The sequence below is a fragment of the Coniophora puteana genome (assembly GCF_000271625.1).
Source record: "Coniophora puteana RWD-64-598 SS2 unplaced genomic scaffold CONPUscaffold_14, whole genome shotgun sequence".
Lineage (NCBI taxonomy): Eukaryota > Fungi > Basidiomycota > Agaricomycetes > Boletales > Coniophoraceae > Coniophora > Coniophora puteana.
The window spans coordinates 24,453-43,629 of record NW_006913066.1 but is presented as its reverse complement, the minus strand read 5'-3'; the positions used below and the strand labels follow the sequence as shown (position 1 = coordinate 43,629).

The 19,177-nt window shown below is 54.3% G+C and overlaps 4 protein-coding genes across 4 annotated transcripts; 1 reads left to right on the top strand and 3 right to left on the bottom strand.

Moving 5' to 3' along the window:
• Window positions 1-268: 268 nt before the first annotated feature.
• On the top strand, window positions 269-6,875 carry CONPUDRAFT_130456 (uncharacterized protein; the record flags this gene model as incomplete). Its single annotated transcript, XM_007775184.1, has 7 exons — window positions 269-570; window positions 626-739; window positions 790-853; window positions 912-2,651; window positions 2,705-4,976; window positions 5,032-6,784; window positions 6,833-6,875. The coding sequence occupies 5 exons, from the start codon at window positions 269-271 to the stop codon at window positions 3,380-3,382; spliced, it is 2,898 nt and encodes a 965-aa protein (XP_007773374.1). The 3' UTR covers window positions 3,383-4,976; window positions 5,032-6,784; window positions 6,833-6,875.
• A 174-nt stretch (window positions 6,876-7,049) lies between these two features.
• CONPUDRAFT_130453 (cation-transporting ATPase) lies at window positions 7,050-10,431 on the bottom strand. Its single transcript, XM_007775183.1, has 18 exons — window positions 10,269-10,431; window positions 10,176-10,213; window positions 10,109-10,123; window positions 9,885-10,051; window positions 9,790-9,833; window positions 9,627-9,736; window positions 9,348-9,569; window positions 9,070-9,291; window positions 8,864-9,013; window positions 8,680-8,816; window positions 8,363-8,625; window positions 8,276-8,308; window positions 8,081-8,226; window positions 7,979-8,031; window positions 7,825-7,923; window positions 7,681-7,767; window positions 7,391-7,625; window positions 7,050-7,342 (listed from the first exon to the last, which is right to left on the bottom strand). Exons 1-18 carry the CDS (start codon window positions 10,353-10,355, stop codon window positions 7,120-7,122), a joined length of 2,331 nt encoding a protein of 776 aa, XP_007773373.1. The 5' UTR covers window positions 10,356-10,431; the 3' UTR covers window positions 7,050-7,119.
• A 117-nt stretch (window positions 10,432-10,548) lies between these two features.
• Window positions 10,549-13,218, bottom strand: CONPUDRAFT_130448 (uncharacterized protein; the record flags this gene model as incomplete). The annotated part of the gene is made up of 9 exons (XM_007775182.1): window positions 10,549-10,661; window positions 10,719-10,778; window positions 10,832-11,335; window positions 11,393-11,426; window positions 11,502-11,809; window positions 11,858-11,949; window positions 12,003-12,363; window positions 12,420-13,114; window positions 13,164-13,218. The coding sequence occupies 9 exons, from the start codon at window positions 13,216-13,218 to the stop codon at window positions 10,614-10,616; spliced, it is 2,157 nt and encodes a 718-aa protein (XP_007773372.1). The 3' UTR covers window positions 10,549-10,613.
• Window positions 13,219-13,475: 257 nt separating this feature from the next.
• Window positions 13,476-18,819, bottom strand: CONPUDRAFT_64414 (uncharacterized protein; the record flags this gene model as incomplete). Its single annotated transcript, XM_007775140.1, has 14 exons — window positions 13,476-13,977; window positions 14,031-14,312; window positions 14,370-14,601; window positions 14,660-14,798; window positions 14,845-14,990; window positions 15,057-15,247; window positions 15,302-15,387; window positions 15,441-15,556; window positions 15,609-15,729; window positions 15,783-15,974; window positions 16,037-17,733; window positions 17,791-17,996; window positions 18,051-18,127; window positions 18,178-18,819. The coding sequence occupies 14 exons, from the start codon at window positions 18,817-18,819 to the stop codon at window positions 13,476-13,478; spliced, it is 4,629 nt and encodes a 1,542-aa protein (XP_007773330.1).
• Window positions 18,820-19,177: the final 358 nt, after the last annotated feature.

Sequence of the window (19,177 nt, the reverse complement as noted above, 5' to 3'; positions counted from 1 at the left end):
TAGCATGGGGACGGTGAGGATGTGGCTGGAGGGTTCCGGGGGATGTTCCCATAGGGTGCAGCGAGTGAGAGAGAATCCGGGACGGAGGACGAATACCGTGGGCGAGGAACCCGACTCTTGCTCGCAATTCCAATCATCCGCTGACAGCCAGAGACGGCCAGCGATCGCCTTCAAGTACAAGCAATCGCTCGCACACCGTCCCTCCCTTCCCTTCCAGTACCACAAGTGTGCTCGTCCCCACCGCTTTCCGCCTCGAGCCTCTTGAGGCATGGCTCCCGGCCGCACACATGCCTCACCGGTCCCCACCTCTTCACGGTTCCTCGCCCTCGCCCTCGCCATAGCATTCGCCCTCACATCCACCCAGCGCTCGATCCCTTTCGCAGCAGCACAGCCTATCTCGACAAACACTCCTGTTCCTCCTCTTCAATGGCTCAACCTCACCTCGCTCCTTCAGGGCGCCCCTCCACCTGCTCTCAAATATTCCTCGATAGGCTACGACTCGACCACTGACAATGTGATCATCTTCGGAGGGCAGTCCTCAAGCGGCGTCGCAACCTCTGAAACATTCCTGTGCGTTTCACGTTTGCCACCTTCACAATCTATTGGCTGATCTTCACTCTCCCAGCCTCAACCTTGGCACTTTGACGTGGACAACCCCCACTCCCCAGTCGGACCTCCCCCAGGGCCCTCCTCCGGCCCGGTATATGGCTGTCGGCGGCGAGGATTTCTCATCCAGCTAGTACGTCCTGCTAATAAGACTTCGCTCCGCTGATGCTCACAATAAAATAGTCGCCATGCTCATCTCGTCATGGGCGGCAAAGATGTTAACGGGGATGCATTATCTGACGTTTGGGTTTGTCTTCCTTCCTTCCATCTTCCGCTCCTGCTTCCTAATATAAGGCTTCTTTTAGGAATTCGACTTCATCAACCAGTTCTGGTCAGAAGTCAATCTTTCCCCTGGCGGGCCTTCTCCGCGCTGGAGTGCATCTGGCGGACGAGATTTCAGAGTTGCTTATGATGCCGCATCCACCAACAACACTTTCTACTTGGCTGGCGGCACAGATGGAACTCAGATGTTTCCTTTATCCGACGTGTGGGAACTTAGTGTTTCCGGAGCACTCTCTGCCAATTTGGCGAACTCAGTTACAGGAAGCTGGAAGAGTATATCTCCGATTGGCTCGCAGGGTGTAAACACAAATCAAGCTTCGACTGTTGTCTCTAGCTCAATTATTTCTGTCAGCGGCTGCAACACTACGGATGCCTCGAGCGACGCTTGCGCTGAGGGTAACTCTTATCTCATCAATACCCAAGCTGCTTCGGAAGTTGCGGTCCCTGCTTGTCCGGCTCCAAGGTATGGTGGAGCTCTAGTCGCCAACATGGTCGGCTCTTCTTCAGCTTTTCCCTCCCAAGCGTTTCTTCTCCTTGGTACATTTAACTCGTCGGAGTGGGATGACCAAGGCGGTCTTGAGCGGGGCGAAGTTGCCGTTTTAGATTATGGGGCTGCTTCTTGGTCTCGTATTCTTCCGGCCGGCGATCCTGGGCAATCTGGAACTCCCACGTACCCCACGCCTCGTGAAGGTGCCGTGGCCTTGTCCTTCCCATCGGCTCTGGTGGGCAACGACCAGTCTGTGGGGTCAGACACCATCGTCTTTGGAGGGGAGACTGAAACTGGCGAATACTTGAGCGAAGTCTGGGTGTTGCGCGCATACAACGCATCTATCAGCCAAACAAATGCGAGCTGGGGAGCTCCCGACGGCGACTTGCAGACTGGTGTCAATGCGAATGGTGCCGGAGTCACGGTCCAGTACATGAACCAGTGTGCAGTCAGTCTAATGCCCTCGACGACGTCGCCGAATCCCGCCTCAAGCCCAGGTGCATCTGGTCAGACTGATACGTACGACGTCTCCGTTACGCACAAGGTTCTAGCACCCGTTTCCATTGCCCTCCTCTTTCCTGCAATCCTTGTAGGGCGCTTAGCACTGCCGTCAGGCCAAAACGGACAATCAGCCCGACGCAACACTATCTTGGTTTACTCATCCGTGCTGATACTAGCCTCTGCTTATGGCATCGGTGTTATTGGGCTCATCTTCTCATTCACTTCCATCTCTTCGCTGATGAACGTCATGAAACGCTCTGTCTCGTCCAACTTAACTCTTCAAACAGCACATGGCATTGCCGGACTCGTACTCTTTATAGCTCTCTATGGATTCGTTCCAGTCCTTTACCTTGTATCGCTGTACTCATCCCCGCGTGCGGTGCCTGAGGTCAAGGTAGACGACTACAACAATGATCCTTCAGGATCCCGCGGGACTTCCACCGAGCATCACGAAAAGCTCGCGAGCCCATCCAATCCCTCAACCCCGCCGCAATATCCTCCGACGCCTACCTCGCCTCGCGCTAGGTTGCATTCGTGGGGTGGTACGAGCTTCTGGCAAGGACGTACGAGCCATGAAGGCCGAAGATCTGTCGAAAGTGAAGCACCTGGTTCCTCATCGACGCCTCACAAGGGTTTCGAAGTTGTAAACCGACCCGCTCGGACAAGACGTGCCAGCACGAACGGTTTCTCCGATGCCTATCAACGTGTGCCAGTTCTTCCCAGGAGCATCGGCGAGGTCAACTGGCATGACGGACGTCGAAGCTTGAACGCCGTGGTCCGTTATGTACTCTCAGTCGATTCTGCATTGCACTGACTTTAATCTTACAGAACGAGCTTGACCATGCAGGGGGTAGCCATTCGCACTACGCCTCCAATGCCCCAAGTCCAGGTCCAACCGACATCTTGAGCACGCGCACCTTGATGCACCACCACTCTGCCATCCCCCAAGTTACATACGAATTTCCTTCGACGTTTGATCTTTGCTTGCACATAACTTATCATGCCCTCGTTTTCGCTCTCTCTGTACTATCGCTGTTTGCCCTCTGGTACCGCGCCCCAACAGCCGCATTCGCCGTGTTCCTAGTGTGGACCGTTCTTTTCTACTGCGCCGTCTTTGCGCTGGCTTGGAACGGTCGGCCACGGAGATCCGCATTGACAACCATTCTAGCGAGGCTGAGGGTGGATCCATCGCAACAACATGCTCATGCGCACGAAGGATCGGGGGAGGCGCCAGGATCCAGATCAATGTCTGTGAATGGACTCGATCAGTATCCTTTCCCGTCCGATAGCCGAGGCCCATACATGCACCACCCACCATATCGACATTCGTACCGTGACGACGTGTCGACGACCCTTGGCGGGCCCCGTAGTACAGAGACCGATGAGGAGGAGGATGGAGAGGATGACGAGACGAGGCAGCGACGAATAGAAGAGGAGATGGGTAGACGGGATGTATCCATCGTTACAGTTCCGAAGCGTCGTCTGTGGATTACGAATCCGTCATGATGGCATTAACTACGTTGATGCCTTTGTTTCACCAGCGTTCGTTCGTTTTTTTTGTTGCTTTTTGCGCGCATGCTGCGCGCTCTGCATTTCTCTTTCTCTCTAGGATTACCACATCTCACAGGCATAATTGATACCATCGCCACTCATGGAGCACATACTTTTGCAACCGTTCAAATTCATGGTATATCAGATCGTTTCGGACAGCCACTATCTCGACCGCTGACATATGTATGAGCGCTTCTTCCTACGGACATTAGATAATATTATAGGTATAGTGTAGTGCGAGTTGATGACCGATGCGACCGTCCCCGTGGTATAAGAAAAGAAAGCTTACGGTAGACAAAGATAAGATGTATACCCTCTTCAGACTTCTGAGCCTTCCACCGCAACATCCCGACGCCACTTGTCCACCCTCCCAAACTTTGTTGGATCCTGGATGGGAGGTGGAGAAGGCATGGGCGCCGGAGGGGCCATCATCATGGGAGATGCCATAGGAGGAGCAAAGAAGCCAGAAGCCATCATCTGGGGTCCGCCAAAGAAGACGCTGTTTTGCCACTGCTGCTGCATCATGAGTTGCTGCTGCTGCTGCTGCTGCTGCTGCGCTTGCATAAACACAGTGCGGCGCTGCTGTTCTGGATGGAAAGCCAGCGGCTGGTCGTCGTCGCCGCCGGCGCCGGCGGATGCAGACGGGGGCACATGGGACATGCGGAGGCCTAGCGGCTTATCATCGTCCTCAGCGTCCGCTGACTTGGTGCGAGAGAGGTTGTCAAAGTCTATGCTGGGAAGGCCTAGTTTGACTTTGTCGAGGACAGAAGCGAGGGGTTTGTCTTCTTCGTCGCTGTCGGGCGCAAGGACAGGTTTCATTGTTATACGTTGGGCCGCGGCTGCGAGGGGTAAATCCTCATCGCTGTCGTCGGCTGCAGCAGGTTGAGCATGCGAAGGTCTGCGCTTGCTAGGATATCTGAGGCCGACACCAGTCGTCTTTCGCGGGCCATCTTCGTCTTCGTCGGATGAATTCGCCACCCAGCGGTCGGCAGCCCTTTCGCTCGCACCCCTCTCCCGCGGTGCATCGTCGTCGCTGGCTTCACTCGCGGTTTCGTCGTCGTCATCAACAGGCGGAGATCCCGAGAGCAACGGCTTTGAAATAACAGGCAACACGGGAGGAGCTTCGCTGACCCGGGGCTCTGCGACCTGCTCTTCTTCCGGTACTATAGATGGAGTCTCGACAGTCGGGATAACAGGTTCTTCCACCGCTTTCAATTTATCTTTGCCCTTCTTCTTCTTCTTCTTGCGGCCCGCTTCCTCAGCGGCCCTTCGTTCCGCCTCCTCAGCATTAAGTCTCTCCTGAGCTTCCATCTCCTTGAGTTTCTCGAGTTCACGCTCCCACACGGTGTCAACACCAAAAACAGACCGACTGGCGGACACGTATGGCCGAGCACCTGGTGCTTGGCCGGGATGAAGCAGCGAAGCCTTGTTGGCCATACCATTGACATTCGACGGGAGCTTGCCCAAGGATGTGGGATCTATGAATGTCTCTGTGCGACGCAATTGACCCCTCGCCATCATAGACGGACGGTCGTCGCCAGTAAATACACTAATAAACACATTAGCTTAAGTTGGCCAGTTAGCATTAAGCCAGAGATCCTTACCGATTCTTGGACTTCATGTTCGCTTTCTTGTCTTCAAGGTTGTCGATGAGACTCCTACCGTACAGTTTTCCAGCAGGGCGCCTGACCTCTTCCTCAGATCCCAACGCAGATAACTGAGGCCTGAATTCAGGTTCGAGTTCGGGCTCCAATTCTTCTTCGGGATAGTCAAAGGTAGCTTGTTCGCCCTCCTCGGTAGCGCGAGGGAGAACACGATCGATGTCCGCGTACGCTACGTCCCTCTTGCCGCCCACCATAAGAGTATTGCGGAAGGCAAGCTGCGATAATGTGAGAGTAGCACGGGGATTTGGAGTGAATGGATTTGCTGAGGACGGTACAAATTTGTTAGACGCGTAGGTGGACATGTAGGTAGATGAGCGTTTTCCCGAGCGTGCTTGATCAGGAACAGGAGGACCGCTAGAGGATAACTGGAAACCCGGACGTGCTTTGGGAGGAGACGGTGGCCGAGGGCCAGCTACTGGCTGGACTTGCTGCAAGGGACTGGGCATTACAAGGACCTTTGGCCTGAGTAACTCTACGTTTGACAGCGGCCGTTCGAAACGAGATTGACCATCGACATCATTGTCCAGCAAGGCTCGAGTGCCCATTGATGCGATGGACATGGTGCGATCTCTGACCTTGGGATCAAAGCGAGACGAACGAGACGGAGAAGGCGGCCTGATGGCGAATGTATCCTCGTTCGCCAGGAGGTCGCGAGAGGCCATAGTCCCCATGGTAGCATTAGACATGGTACGAGCGCGCGCCTTGGGATCAAAGCGAGAGGAACGAGAAGGAGAAGGAGGCCGAACTGCGAAGGGGTTCCCCTCTGCTTCGCCTGCCCCTGTAATGAGGTCCCGTGAATTCATGCTCCCCATAGTTGCAATGGACGTAGTTCTGCCCTGGTGCTGGGGGCGTGACCGTGACGATGATCGGACGCCGTAGGGGTCGCTGTCATCTCCATGTTTATTAGGAGGTGCTTCGCCCATCTCGAGGTTTCCACTGGAGTAGCTTCTGGCGCGGTTAGTTTGCAGATCCAGTCTGGATGAACGCGAACTGGGCCGCAATCCTTCCTCCGGCCCTGGGGAGAGGGAGCGCACGGAACCGGAGGGGAAAGGGACAGCATGCAAGGGCGGCGTTACAGGCAGCGAATCTATGAGGGCGTGCGATGAAGCCCTGCGCCGATGCTCTGGACGTTGGGCATCTACATGCTCCAAATTAGCAGATGAGCGGCCACTGCCCTTCTGTTCCTCAGAGTCCAAGAATGCGCCACCAACACCGAAGTCGCTCAGAGCGCCGACGCTCATGGCTCTTCCTCCTCGAGAACGATGGCTGTCCATGATCACATTGGGACCTCTGGCTAGTTCGGGGTGAGGATTGGGGAGGATTTCAGACCTGGCCTTTGCCTTCGCCTTGCCCTTGTCCTTGTCCTTGGATATGAGGGCATCGAGTCCCCAGGAGGAGAGATCTACTTCGACATCCCCGCCTATATGCTCTATCTCTTCCTCTTCATCCTCGTCTGGGGCGCCAAAAGGGTTTCGTAGTGCATTGATCGAGCTGCGAGAGCGCCTGGTGCCAGAGCCGGATTCACTGGGGACCGACACGCCAAGGTAGTCTGTGCTCTTTCTTCCTTCCGACTGTCCAGCCGCTGTAGCACCGGTGGAGCGAGGGTCTTGGAATCTGCGAAGATGAACAAACAAGGCACTCTCATGCGCTGAGCGGTACGGTGCTTCAGGATCCGTTGGATCGTTGTCATATTCTACTTAGAGGTGAGCCTGGTGTTTAACGTCAAATGCTCTATACTAACCAAGGAGGGCTGCAGCGAGCTGCAGTCGAGAGAAGGGGGCTGCTGCCATCTAGAGAGACGGTGGGACAGCAACTGAGGATGTGTGGGTAACTGTTGCTGGGCGCCTGGCGCAACACGTCCACCGAGCCGTCGCCGGCGCGTGCAGGACCGCTCCAGACTCTCCGCGGTTCTCGGCTTTCGTGGCTCGAGTTTCGTTATGAAATCAAAGCGAGTTCAAGCACATTACTACCCAATACCAAGAAACATAACCCGTATACATGATAGCCCATAAATTCTATTTCTTCCCATTACAGCTCATCGTGAGCGATGACATTGCCGTCCTCGTCAATCTCCTCCATCTCAAACTCGATGTCATCCGGCACTTGGAAGAACATCTTTTCATCTCCACCAGTCACCACGTCAGGTAGCTTGGGGTCCACTGGAGGTGCAGGCTTCACCGTCGAATCGGCCGCAGCAGTCTCAGAAACACCCAGAGACCGCCGGAGAACTCGGTCGACGCGAGTCAAGAACCTATCGAGATTCATGAGATGAGTCATATGGTGGAAAGGACAACCTCACAAATTCGAGTTAGGGACCTCAAAGCCGGAACGGACTAACGCGCCGTCAAGCAGTATAGATGCAACCTCTTTCAATTCGGCCTCGGCGTCTTCATCCTTGTCCTCAGAGAGCTGGTCGACTCGACGAAGCATGCCCTGGATGAGTGGTGCACGAGGGTTGATTTCGAGCACCTTTTGCTTCTTCATAAACTCTGTCATGAAATCATTCTGCGCCCCGGCAGCACGGTTGGTGGCACCTATAAAACATCAGAGTTCTAGTTCACTGCTCAAAGTCGCCACATTCCCACTTACTCATTAGCTTCTGAACATTGGCCGTGAAACCCATACTGTCTGCAACAACCGCACAAGGACTTGTCACGAGCCTATCGGATACAACCACTGACAAGTGAAAAGTGATTAGGGATCACTGCTTGTAGTCCACCTTCTGCCACTCACCGTCTCTAACAGCATCTCCAACTTCCTGCTTTAGCCATTCGACGAGGGGAGTAAACTCGGTCTTCAGTTGTTTAAGGCTTTGTTTATCCTCTTCGTTATCTGAGAGCCAACCTTAGCAGCTGCTATAGACGCCATTATGCTGTTATCGCCTTACCTTCATCACCGAACTTGAGACCAGATTTGGCGACGTCCTGGAAAGTAACGCCTCTATGCGCCGTTAGAGATTGCTCCTAGTTCTGTCACTGCAGATACTTACTTCCAAGTGCGCAGCGTCTGGGCTACTATCTCATCCAGAGGCTCATTCATAAGCAGGACCTCGTAGCCTCGGGCATGTAGTTTCTCAACGAACACACTCTGCGCCAAGTCCTCGACTGCTTTGCCCATGTCAGCAAGGTAGAAGATCTGTGCTCACGTCAACTCTCGGCTGCTTCATACAATGTTTTGGACTTACCTGCTTCTGACCCTCCTTCTTGTTCTCCAGATACTACGCAGCTGGGTCAGTCTAAGCACTTGTAGCCTTTTGTATCATGGATATTACCTGGTCAAACGAAACGTCTTTCCGTTGGTTTGTGGTGAAGCGCGTCAAGCCGGCAAGTTTCTCCTTGTTCTTCGCGTCCTCGGAGGCACCGAGTTTGAACACAGTACCATAGACTTTCTGGATCTCGGCGAATTTTTCTTCGTCTTCCTCCGCAATCCGGGAGAAAAGTTGAATAATCCTCTTAAGGACAATCTGTCGGACTTGCTTCAGGAATGTGCCTGACTGAAGTGTCTCTCGCGAGACATTAAGAGGGAGGTCGTCCGCTGAAACGAGGCATGAGACCTCTGTATAAACATTGGATGTGATGTGTCACAAACCGTCGATGATGACCTTCACCCAGCTAGCCCACTTCGGCAATGCGTGTTCACCGAAGTCAGAAGTGATGAAAACATGCTTCACGAGAAGTCGAATATCTTTAGCACTCGCGAGAGGGTCGTTAAAGTAGGTTTCATCCCTGAAATCTATCGTCAAGACCATACCATGAAGGGAAAGTAGCCTTACAATTTTGATGGAACGTAGATTAGAGCCCGGAAGGAGACACCAGAGCCGGTATCACCAGTGAAGTGATGGTGCGCCAATGGCTCTTGTAAATCTTTGAAAGTTGCCTTGTAGAGTAAGTTGTATTCCTCCTCGCTAACCTCCTTAGGATCACTAGGAGGTTGTAAACTTCCACTGTCAACTATGGGAAGCGGCGTCGGACGACTCACCGCATCCAGAGGGGAGGTTGAGAGTTGAGGTGCTCCCAGTTTCCAACCGTCACCGTTTTCATCTTGGGAGGTTCTGGAGACTCATCAACCTCTTCGATGGCTGCTTCTTCGTCGTCTACGGCTTCTTTCGTGGTCTCCTCTGCATCCTCATCTAAGATCTGCTCCTCCTTCTCCGTCCACAAATAAATCGGGAAAGCAGAAGAGAATGACGAATGTGTGTTGCTATGTTAAATGCAAGTCAGTGCCCGTCATCAACATCGATGAGAAGCGACACTTACACTAGCTTAGTGAGGCCGGAGGCATCCAAATAGCTCGCAGCGTCGTCCTTCAAGAACAGGGTAACCTCTGTTCCAAAGTCAAGAGTGTTACCACGAGGGTCAGGGTAAATCTCAAATGTGGCATCATCAGACGAAGAGCTGAAGACATATTGCGAAGGGTTCGAGTCTTTGCTGGATACTGGTGGCCTAGAAGCAACCTGGACTCTGTCGGCTACCAAGAAACTAGCATGTGGTGTTCAAACTATGAACGAAAGACAGCACTTGCAAATGGAAACTGACCTGCTGTAGAAACCGAGACCGAACGCGCCAATGAGGTTCCCGGAGCCAGTCGCGTCCTCGCTCTCTGCCTTGGCAAGGAATTCTGACGTCCCAGACCTGGCAAGCGTACCCTGAAAGCAAGTGTTTAGATGCATCCTCACTCTTTCGAGCCTATTGTACTCACCAAATTCTTGGTTAGCTCTTCTGGGTTCATACCAATACCAGTGTCTGAGGTGATTATGAGCAAAGGTTAATTACCAATACAAGGTGAATACTGACCTGTAATGATGATACGTCCTCCCTTTCCGTCCTCGTCCTTTTCGGTCTTGATGGTGATGTTCAGAGGCGCAGCACCATCCCAGACCGTTTTCTCGGTCAATGCAGTGAGGCGAAGTTTCTCAATGGCATCATTGGCGTTAGAGATGAGCTCCCGAAGAAAGACATCTCTACGCATGCGGCGTTAGGCTCTTCTCTCGGGGGACAGACGCCCTTCATATGCATACCTGTTGGAATAGAGACTGTGGCCAGAGTTAGTCCATAAGCTGGAATGTATGAGACACTGCAGCATACCTGTCGACCACAATCCTCCTTAGTCGTGCAACGTCACTCTAAGATGACGGTGAGCATCTTGGTTCGCATGGCGCGTTAGCGAATGCACTCTACCTGGTATTCGTACTTTTCAGCCTGCTGAGCGAGAACAGCAGAGCAGAAGGTGGCGAGAGCGACGAAAGCTGGCTGAAGCAACCGCATTCTTGACCGAGAGACTCAGAGAACAAAGGACACGTCAGGTCGAAACTTAGAGGCGTCGGGCGCGTGTGTACGAATCAATGTCCGAGGACGTGTATTAATACTAGCGAACCTGTTTACTATTACATCCGAAATTGCACTGATCGACTGACGTGTCCGACATCAGCTGACTTGTTCTTTCATGCACGTGACTGGGGGCGCGTATGATCCTTGCATGGTTTTCTATTTTCTATCCGCACATTTCTCACAGATACATTGACATCAAACATGGACAGAGAGCTTGGGAGCAGAGAGCAGAGCAATGTGGTCCTGTTCACATTTTCTGGTCAGTGATGAGATAGCTGTAATGTGACTACCACAGCTTACCCGTAGCCATCTCTCCCTTTGTTCAGGTACGTGGTCGAACATGGCATACCGATGATCGTTCTGCACTTTGGTCAGCACTACTTCTGAGCATGGTGTTAATCAATTGCCCTCACCTTGAGCACCTTTACCATGTCGCTGATGTCCACGTTTTTGGCCAACACCTTCATATCCACCTTGCCGCCGAAACCCTCGCCTTCATCTTCATCCCCCACGTCGTCTGCCTTCACGCCACCTTCTGCACCTTCTCCGCCTATCTTGTTCAATCTACCCCAGAACTCCACGAATGAGTTCTCGTTGAGCATCCCGTCGAACGCTTTCCGAGCGCTGTGCGTCCTCTCGCGTTGCCACCTGTCGTATTCGTCTTCTAGGCGGTCGATGTCGTATCCGAGCTTCGTTACCGGCATTGACTTTAGCAGCGATTCCACGGGCAAGGCGGTGAAGGGGGTTGCTAATGACGGGGCGTTTGCCTCAAACAGAGAATGCAGGCCGGCAAGCTGCCTGCCTTGCAGTTGTCGAGTGTGGACGTGGAAAAGGTGTAGCTGTTGATTAAGTGGGAGAGTGCAGTTGGTGAAGCGAGGGTCGATTTTGAGCTGTGTCACAGCCTCGTCCCAAGATATCTAGGAAGTGACGAAGTAAAATATGAGTACGTGCTCAGCGTCAAGATACTGCCGTACCTGAGGATCACGGATGGCATCTACCAGGAGTGTTCTGCAGAGAAAAAAGAAAGGCTCTTAGTGCCACACGTCCTCCTTGCAAAAAGCTGATTTATAGAGGGTGGCTCACCGGAACTCCATTTCTCCTTCCTCCTTATTCAGGTGCTGCTTCGATTTGTCAATGTCAAATTCAAGGCGCCCTCGCTCGGCTCGGACTTTCTCCTCTCGTTCCCTAATTGCCCGTTCCTTCTTTTCTTTTCGTCTTTGTTCTGCATCAACACTATCTTCGTTGCTCTTCTGTTGTGCGTCAGTGTTTTCGTCATGGCTTGAACGTTGCCCCGATGCTTGGCCCTTTTGGAACGTAGCAAAAAGCTCTTCGCGAAGTGAAGACGACCCAACAGCGTCGTACCGAGCGTCGGAGTAGAACTTCTTCTTGATCTACACAAGCTTGTGAGTCGGTGGACACGCCAACATGAGTGAACGTACATCTTTCCAGTTCGCGTCATTTGGTATTGGCCCACTTGCGTGCAGCATCGCGAAGAAGTCAGCTTCTGCCTTTTCTGCAGCAGCACGCTTCTCTGCCAGAGACCCAAGCGTTAATAGACATACGCTAACGTCAGACTGAACTTACTTTGCCCCAGCTCCTTTATATACTCCCTGAACCGCTTTTCCCTCTCCCTGTCATCTCGGCCCCACGAGTAAAAGCGCCTGTCCTTCTTCCAAGTCCTCCTGAAGTCCGTCCAGGACGCACGCGTGCTCTTCACCTCGTCAGAGAGTAGCTTGTCAAACTCCTCTTTTGGATTGGCCTCCTTCTTCTCTTTCTGAACGTTTTGCTGCCGCAGCTCGCGAGCCCGCTCACGGCAGTAGTCGTCAAACGCCTCGCACCGAGTAGACACAGAGGGCAGTAGGACATAACGCGGATCCGAAATAAACAAAGGCAGTGATGTGTCCCAGGGATGAAGAGGATTAACGTCCTTCTCCCGAAGTAGTGTCTATACAAGTCAGAAGTTGCACGATTGACATGCACAAGCCAGTAATGAGTACATACCTTGAACAAAGCCTTGGCCTCGTCGAGGGATAGGTCGACACGGTTAGGCATATTCAGCCTTGCTCTCTCTTCAGCTTGCTTCGCAGCGTCTTCCGCCTCTCGTTCGAGCCTCGCTTCCTCCTCCCGCCTTTGCCTCTCCTCCTCCGCTTCAGCAGCCAGCTGAGCAGCCGCCTCCTTCTGCCACTCCTCCTCCTCGCTCTCCTCAGAGTCATCGTCGTCGTCGTCGTCTTCATCATCTTCATCATCTTCGTCATCCTTCTCCTCCTCCACCCTCGCCCTCTTCGAAACCACCTCCACCTCCACCGGCACAGCATCCTCCGCCTTCCGCTTTACCGCGTCCTGCACCTCCGACTTGACGCGCTCAATCTCGCGCCGATGCTCCTCGCCCTCGTCCTGCATCATCCTCGAGCCTGCGTGCTCTCTCTGGGCCCGCTCACCGTTCTCCAGCACCTCCAGCGCACCCTTAATCTCATCCGGCACAACCCACACGCTCTCCTTCCTGCCCTTGTGCGTGTAAAACGTGTTCCCGTCCGCCGTCTTCACGCGCAGCCACTCCGTGCCCGGAATTGGCGTTTTCTCTAGCTTCTGCTTCTTGGGCTTCGCAGCGGCTACGGGGAACGGAAACGCGGGGAGAGGGCGCGCGTAGGTAGACTGTCCGGTCGCGGCATTGTAGTAATACGGCTGCCCTCCGGGGCCTGAGCGTGAATGAGTCGTAAGTTCGTGTTCAGCATGAAAGGCGCGTACCAGTGTGTTCTGTCCAGCCAGGAGGAAGAGGAGGAGGAGGAATCGCAGAACTCATAAGTCCGAGGTCAAGTCGAGCCAGTACCAAGAGGGTAAGATGAAGTCATACTGCTTCCGCGAAATGTGCATATACATAGTATGCATCACGTGAAATCGTTATATTCATGTCAACAAGTCGTCACCAGTCGTAAAATGTAGGACAGATACAACGCTATATGCTACGGAACGAAGGATACACGGCGGGAGGGTAGGGCTACCGTTACAAGAGAGATTATGTGGCCGAAGAAAGGACATGCGTGCAAGATGAGGGCAGATTCATGATGATGAAGCAGTGACATGAGGGGAAAATGAAAAGCGGCGGCGCCCATGCTCAAACGTAGAACCTGGCAAACAGCAAGTTAAGAGACAGCAACGAGCGATAAAAACGACAAATACGTACTTCTTGTTGATCTGATACAACAAGAGGCTCAAGTTGGCCTTAGCTAGGCCATTAAATAGACTGAGGGATGCTTGATTCTCAAACTGAGCCTGGAGAAGGTCCTCCATGCGCAGGTCTTGAGTTGCGATGCGGCTCACGAGACCGAGGGTGTTGTTGAATATCTCGATGGTAAATATGCCCGCCTTATTTGAAGAAAGGATGACGTCAATCTTGTCGAACTGCCGTGGCGAGTACTGGTCAATGGATAGGAGGATTCCCTTGTCGTACAGGTCCTTTCCGGTGTACTTGAAAGACCCAAACTGCGGGTTCTTTCCAGACTTTTGCAAGTCGCGCATGTGGAAGTACTGTTTCGTGAAAGGCAAAACGAAACGCTTTTTCCTACCGAAAGCACGTCAACCCCCATTCACTTGTGTCAACTGCAGACGGCTTACCCTTTTCCGCGCTGCATTGTCGCCATCGCAGCCTCCACATAGTTGTGGTAGCTGTCGATCTGCTCCTGGAAATGCTGTTTCCGCTCCTGAAGATGCTTCAGCGCCTCATTCATACTGTCCATTTCCTGCTGCCGCTGCAAACGCTTGAGGTGCTTGCTACGGACGTCGCTGGCAATAGCATTCAGAATACCCTGGAACCCATCATTCCGCGTGATCTTGTCTTGCTTCTCGAGCTCGAGCAAAAAGAAGATAGCATGCGCCTTAACCTCCCTGAACGACAATCTGCAAGCCGAGCCGACTTCAGTCACCTCGCGACAAGACTCTTAACGGTGGACTTACGATCGGATGTCCTCGAGGCGATAGGATGTCTCGGGACCCGCAGTCGAGGGCATCCGCCGGGACATGGGCTCGTTCTCCATCTCTGACACAATCTCCTCCCACCGAACCTCGTCCTCATCGGTGACCGTCTTCATCAGCGACTCGACAAGGTCCTGGGCAGGCTGCACCCGGAGGATCGCAAGAACCAGCCGTTTAGCCTGAACCCATAACGCTTTTTCGTCGGCTTGAGGATCTGTGCAACAGTCAATATCATCAGATGCAACATACCCATCAGCATAGAGTATCGTCACCTTTCACATGAGCGAACCGGTTCGTCAACTCAAGTGTAATATTACGGTCTCTGGCGTCCTTCAGCTCATCGTTGTCCAAGTGAGGTACACCATCAAGTTCGCGAAGAATAATGTTGAGCGTGTCCTCCCTAGAAGGGCACTACCAAAAGTCCATTAGCACACACCATCATACCCAGAAACCGCACGCTCACAAGTTGTTCCTGATACTGCGACAGCAGCGCATGCATACCATAAACCTCATTCGGCGAAATATAGATTGGCTTCGGCTGAACCGTCGCATCAAGAAACTCGTGCGCCCGGTAATAAGTCTCAGCATCGGGCACGTCAGCAACTTCATAAGTTAAAGCGGTAAGCATGAAAATCCTCGGAAAAGCAACAACGCATCATCCCCACTCACTCTGCAGCATCCACGCCGTCATCTGCCCAATGCCCTTACGGACGTACTCGTTAATCGGCATATAACTCGGATTCTCGTCCGCGAATTCGGCACCGGACGCCACCTGCGAGAGCACACGCGAGACCTGCGCGAGGTTCTTGCGCGTCGCCACGTCCACCGTCTGCGACACCATGTCGAACGTCTCGGGCGTTCTACGCGCACAATCAATCAGCGATCCAAATTCATTCCGAGCCAAATGAACTTACAGGATCGCAGGGTTCATGTACCGATAGAACACCAGCCTCGCGATGCACGACGCATACTCTTGATCCGAAGCATCAGGGAAATGTTCCTTTGCATAGAAATGGGCCTGGAGATCCTCGGACAGACAAAGACACCACTTACCCGCAAGGAGTTCAGCGTCTCCCTCGCCAAGAAGCGCATGCTGTACGGCATCCGCTTGGTGGACTGCATGATCGCTGTAGCGAAGGCCTCGGTCCACCACTGCAGCTTCTGCAGGTCTGATGGAAATTTCAGCGAAACAAAGGCATCTCGCGGGTCTGTAGGACTTACGACGGATGTACTCGGCGCGAGTATCAGGATCCTTGAGAGCCTCGTAGAAGGGGACGTCCTTGGGCTTCGAGCTCGCTTGGCCAGAGCGCATCTCCTCAATGTCAATTCGTGACCGATGGATCTGCGAGGGACCACTCAGGGTACGAAGCATAGCAATGCCAATAGGAAACTCACAACCGACGGATCAGCCTCCAAATCAAGGTCGACGGCATCGACGAGTTCACGCATGATAGCCTGAAGAGTCTCGCGAACATACGTGACCTGCTTCGGGCGCACATAGTGCACAGCAATGTTAATGTACATCGGGTGCCCATGGACAATATCGCTGATCGACCCAGCCGACTTGATCTCGTCCTTGATCGAAAGCTAGGTCCAACCACGTCAATCTCACCCACCAACCGCCTCAGAACCAAACCAAAAACACCCACCTGGAACAACCGCAATAACAGATAATCCTCCCTCCTATCCTGCCCGTACCCAAACAGCGTCAACACAACCCGCTCAGCGAGCCTCCTGTTCTTCTCGCTCGCGTCCCCCTTGCCCATCTGCCCAAACAACTTGCCCAAATACTCCCCCCGGCTCTGTAGCAAATAAAATAGCTGCTGATATAGCTCTAGCTTCTTCCGCGCAGAGTGGTCGAGCGTGTTCGGCCCCGCGAACGGATCCCCGTGCGCCGCGAGGATAGTCGCGCGCGACGCGTGCGCAGCCGCGTTGTCCCCGTTCCGCCGCGCCTTCACGAGCTCCTCGAACGACTTCACGTTCTGCACGACCAGCGCAATCTTCGTGTCCAGGTCGCTCACATCGTGCTCCAGCGCCTGGTTCTCCCGGATGCTCTCCACCACGCGCTTCCGCAGCCGCTCCACACGGATCTCCTCCCGGAAGTCCGCCTCCGAGTCGTCGAGCAGGTGCACAAAGTTCTTGATCGTGCCCACAGTCACGTTCGTCCCGAGCGTGAGCGCGCGGTACTGCTCGCGCGTCTCCTTGGCGCGGAACAACGACTGGATCTTCACGACCTTGTCGAGGTTCGCACGGTAGTACGCCATCTTCTGTCTGAACTTCCGTCGCTGCAGCACACCGCGCAGAAGCGCCTGCAGTGCCACCGCAACTGGCTCGCTCGCCCACACATGGTCCCGCCAGGCGAGGTAATCGCGCCGCACCAGATACCCACGTGCAAGCGATTGCAGACCGCGCACATCAGGCTCGACGAACGTAAGCTGTTTAGCTTGCTCGCGGTGCTTGTTCCGCGCGAGTGCTGCACGAGCCAAAGCCTGAAAGTTCTGTACGCCGCCGACCACCCGAACCTCGCCAAGCGCCTTGCCAATGTCGCGGTGAGCGCGGCGGGCAAGCCCAGCCCGAGCGACCGACTGAACGCCGACAAGAAGCGGAGTCACACGCCGGAGACCCCGAATGAGAGTGAGAAGACGCTTCCGGGCAAGGTAGGTCCGGACGGCGGCCTGAACGGAGGTGACGACATCCTCAAGAGTCGCAAGTTGCGCACGGACACGCCGCCGGACGAGAACACCCCTGCACTGCGCTTGTACGTACTCAAACCCGGCCTGCTCGAAAACCTTCTGCTGTTCGGCGGCACGCCGACGAGTGAGCGCTCCGCGCGCAGCCGACTGGAACGTAACGACCGAACGGGCAACTTGCGTCTTCGCAAAAGTCTTCGTGATCTGTTTGTGGTCGCGCTGCGCGATACGAGCGCGTGCAGTTGATTGCAGCTTGAGGACAACAGGCGAAGCGCTCCGGAGTGCCTTACGAAGTTTGGTGTATTTCCTGCGCTGCAGGACACCCCGGGCTTGAGCCTGGAGCTTGATCGCCATCATTGACAACGCCCGGACGCGACGCTGGTACATCTGCCAGCGACCACGTATGATGACGCCCCGGGCCTGAGCCTGCAGTTGTGTTGCCCATGGCACGAGGGACGCACGGCGGTCGCGTGCGCGAGCGACGAACTTCCGTACAAGCGTTGCCCGAAGTTGGGCTTGCAACTTTGGAACGTACCGCTCAGCGAGACGAAGGCGCCCTTGCTGCGTCGCGACCGCTTTACGAACGAGGAAACCGCGGATAACGCACTGGAGAGCAGCGACCGAGGGCTCGCATTCGAGAAGCTCTCGATGAATACCTAGTCCATCCATAATGAGGACATTTAGACTCTAATTAGACCGTAAGTAGGACTTACGCTCATCCTCAGTCTCCTCTGGCTCGGGCTCGGGCTCCTCGTTGATCTCTTTGGCAAGCTCGCGGCCAACGTTGCCAAAGTTCGGCATGGCCACACCAGCGTCGTTGAGACCCTTCTGAGTCCGTTGAAGCTGGTCATCAGAGAACTGGAGTTGTCCAACAAGATTTCCAATGCGTTCCGCAAGTCCACGGCGAGCAAGAAGATGACTGTAGCATGATCAGTCTTTGAACAAAGTCATAGCCAGAGGTGTCGAATCATACCTGAGAGCGTGAATACAGTAGATGACCTTGGGAATATTCTTCTTGTCATAGAGATCGGTCAACTCAAATATAAATCCCTGAGAAACCGTCAGAACACGCGGTGAAAGCATCAACTCTTGCGGCTCACCTCGGGCAAGCCTACTTCTCTCACGAAAACAAAGAAGTAGTTGATGTTGTCAGAATGACGAAAGTCGAGCTTGGGCGCCTCGTAGATCCGTCGGACGACTCTTTCGGCCGTGAACGCACGGACAAGCTTGGCGAGCACAACGCCATTGCGAAGGCCTTCCTCCATCTCGACGACGCCGAAGCCAAGCTCCTCGTCGAGACAGCCCTCAATCCACTGCTGGGCCTCGCCGACGTGACAGAGGTATTCATACGCCTGGATCAGGTGACGCTGGGTATCCGCCCAGAGGGCGCGGGTATAACGTGTAGCAGGGGCACGTTGGAGAACCGAGGCATCACCTGCGGGGGCGATGTCTCGCGAGAGACGGAGACGGCCCGGGATGCCGGCGACATCATCGGCGTTTGTGACGCCCGGGACGACGAACTCCTGGTTCGCTGCTGGGGAATACGGTGTCCGCTGGTGGTTCGTGTGAGTGCGGCGGGGAGAGGGATGGGATGGTTGTGGATGATCGTCGTCGGTGGGTGGCTGGGATGAGTCGTTCTCATTCCAGGGTTCCTCTGCGTCGCCACTGGCTATGCGAGGGAGATGGCGGCCGAGCCTGCGGGAAGCGAGATGACCATATGAGGTGGTCTTCTTATTTGCCATGTAGGAGCTGCGGTAGGGCGCAGGGGTCATGACAGACGGGCCTGATGGCGTGGGGGGGTCGCGATTTACATTGGGTTTGTCGAGAGAAGGAGTGTGATTGCTGTAGACGGAAAGAGGTCGGCGGGAGGGCGAAGGAGTGTTACTGGTATCAGAGAGAGAATCGGTGGATCGGTATGGAGGACCGTCGAGGGTGGTAGCTCTTCGAGGCCGTGGTGGGGTGGGAGAATCTGTTGAGACAGCATATCCGCTAAGTTCCTTGACTGTGGACACGGATGAGGAGCTGAGGGAGGTGGTGGATGGGAGACGGATGCGATTTGGGGTGGATGGGGAGAAGGTGTCGTAGTCTGGGGACTCGACG

Coding starts and splice junctions, on each gene's coding strand:
- CONPUDRAFT_130453 (XM_007775183.1), bottom strand. CDS start 10,355: ATGCGGTTGCTTCAGCCAGCTTTCGTCGCTCTCGCCACCTTCTGCTCT. Junction 10,214..10,268: donor CTGAAAAGTACGAATACCAG/GTAGAGTGCATT, acceptor CCGTCATCTTAG/AGTGACGTTGCACGACTAAG. Junction 9,014..9,069: donor CAACCTCCCCTCTGGATGCG/GTGAGTCGTCCG, acceptor ACAACCTCCTAG/TGATCCTAAGGAGGTTAGCG.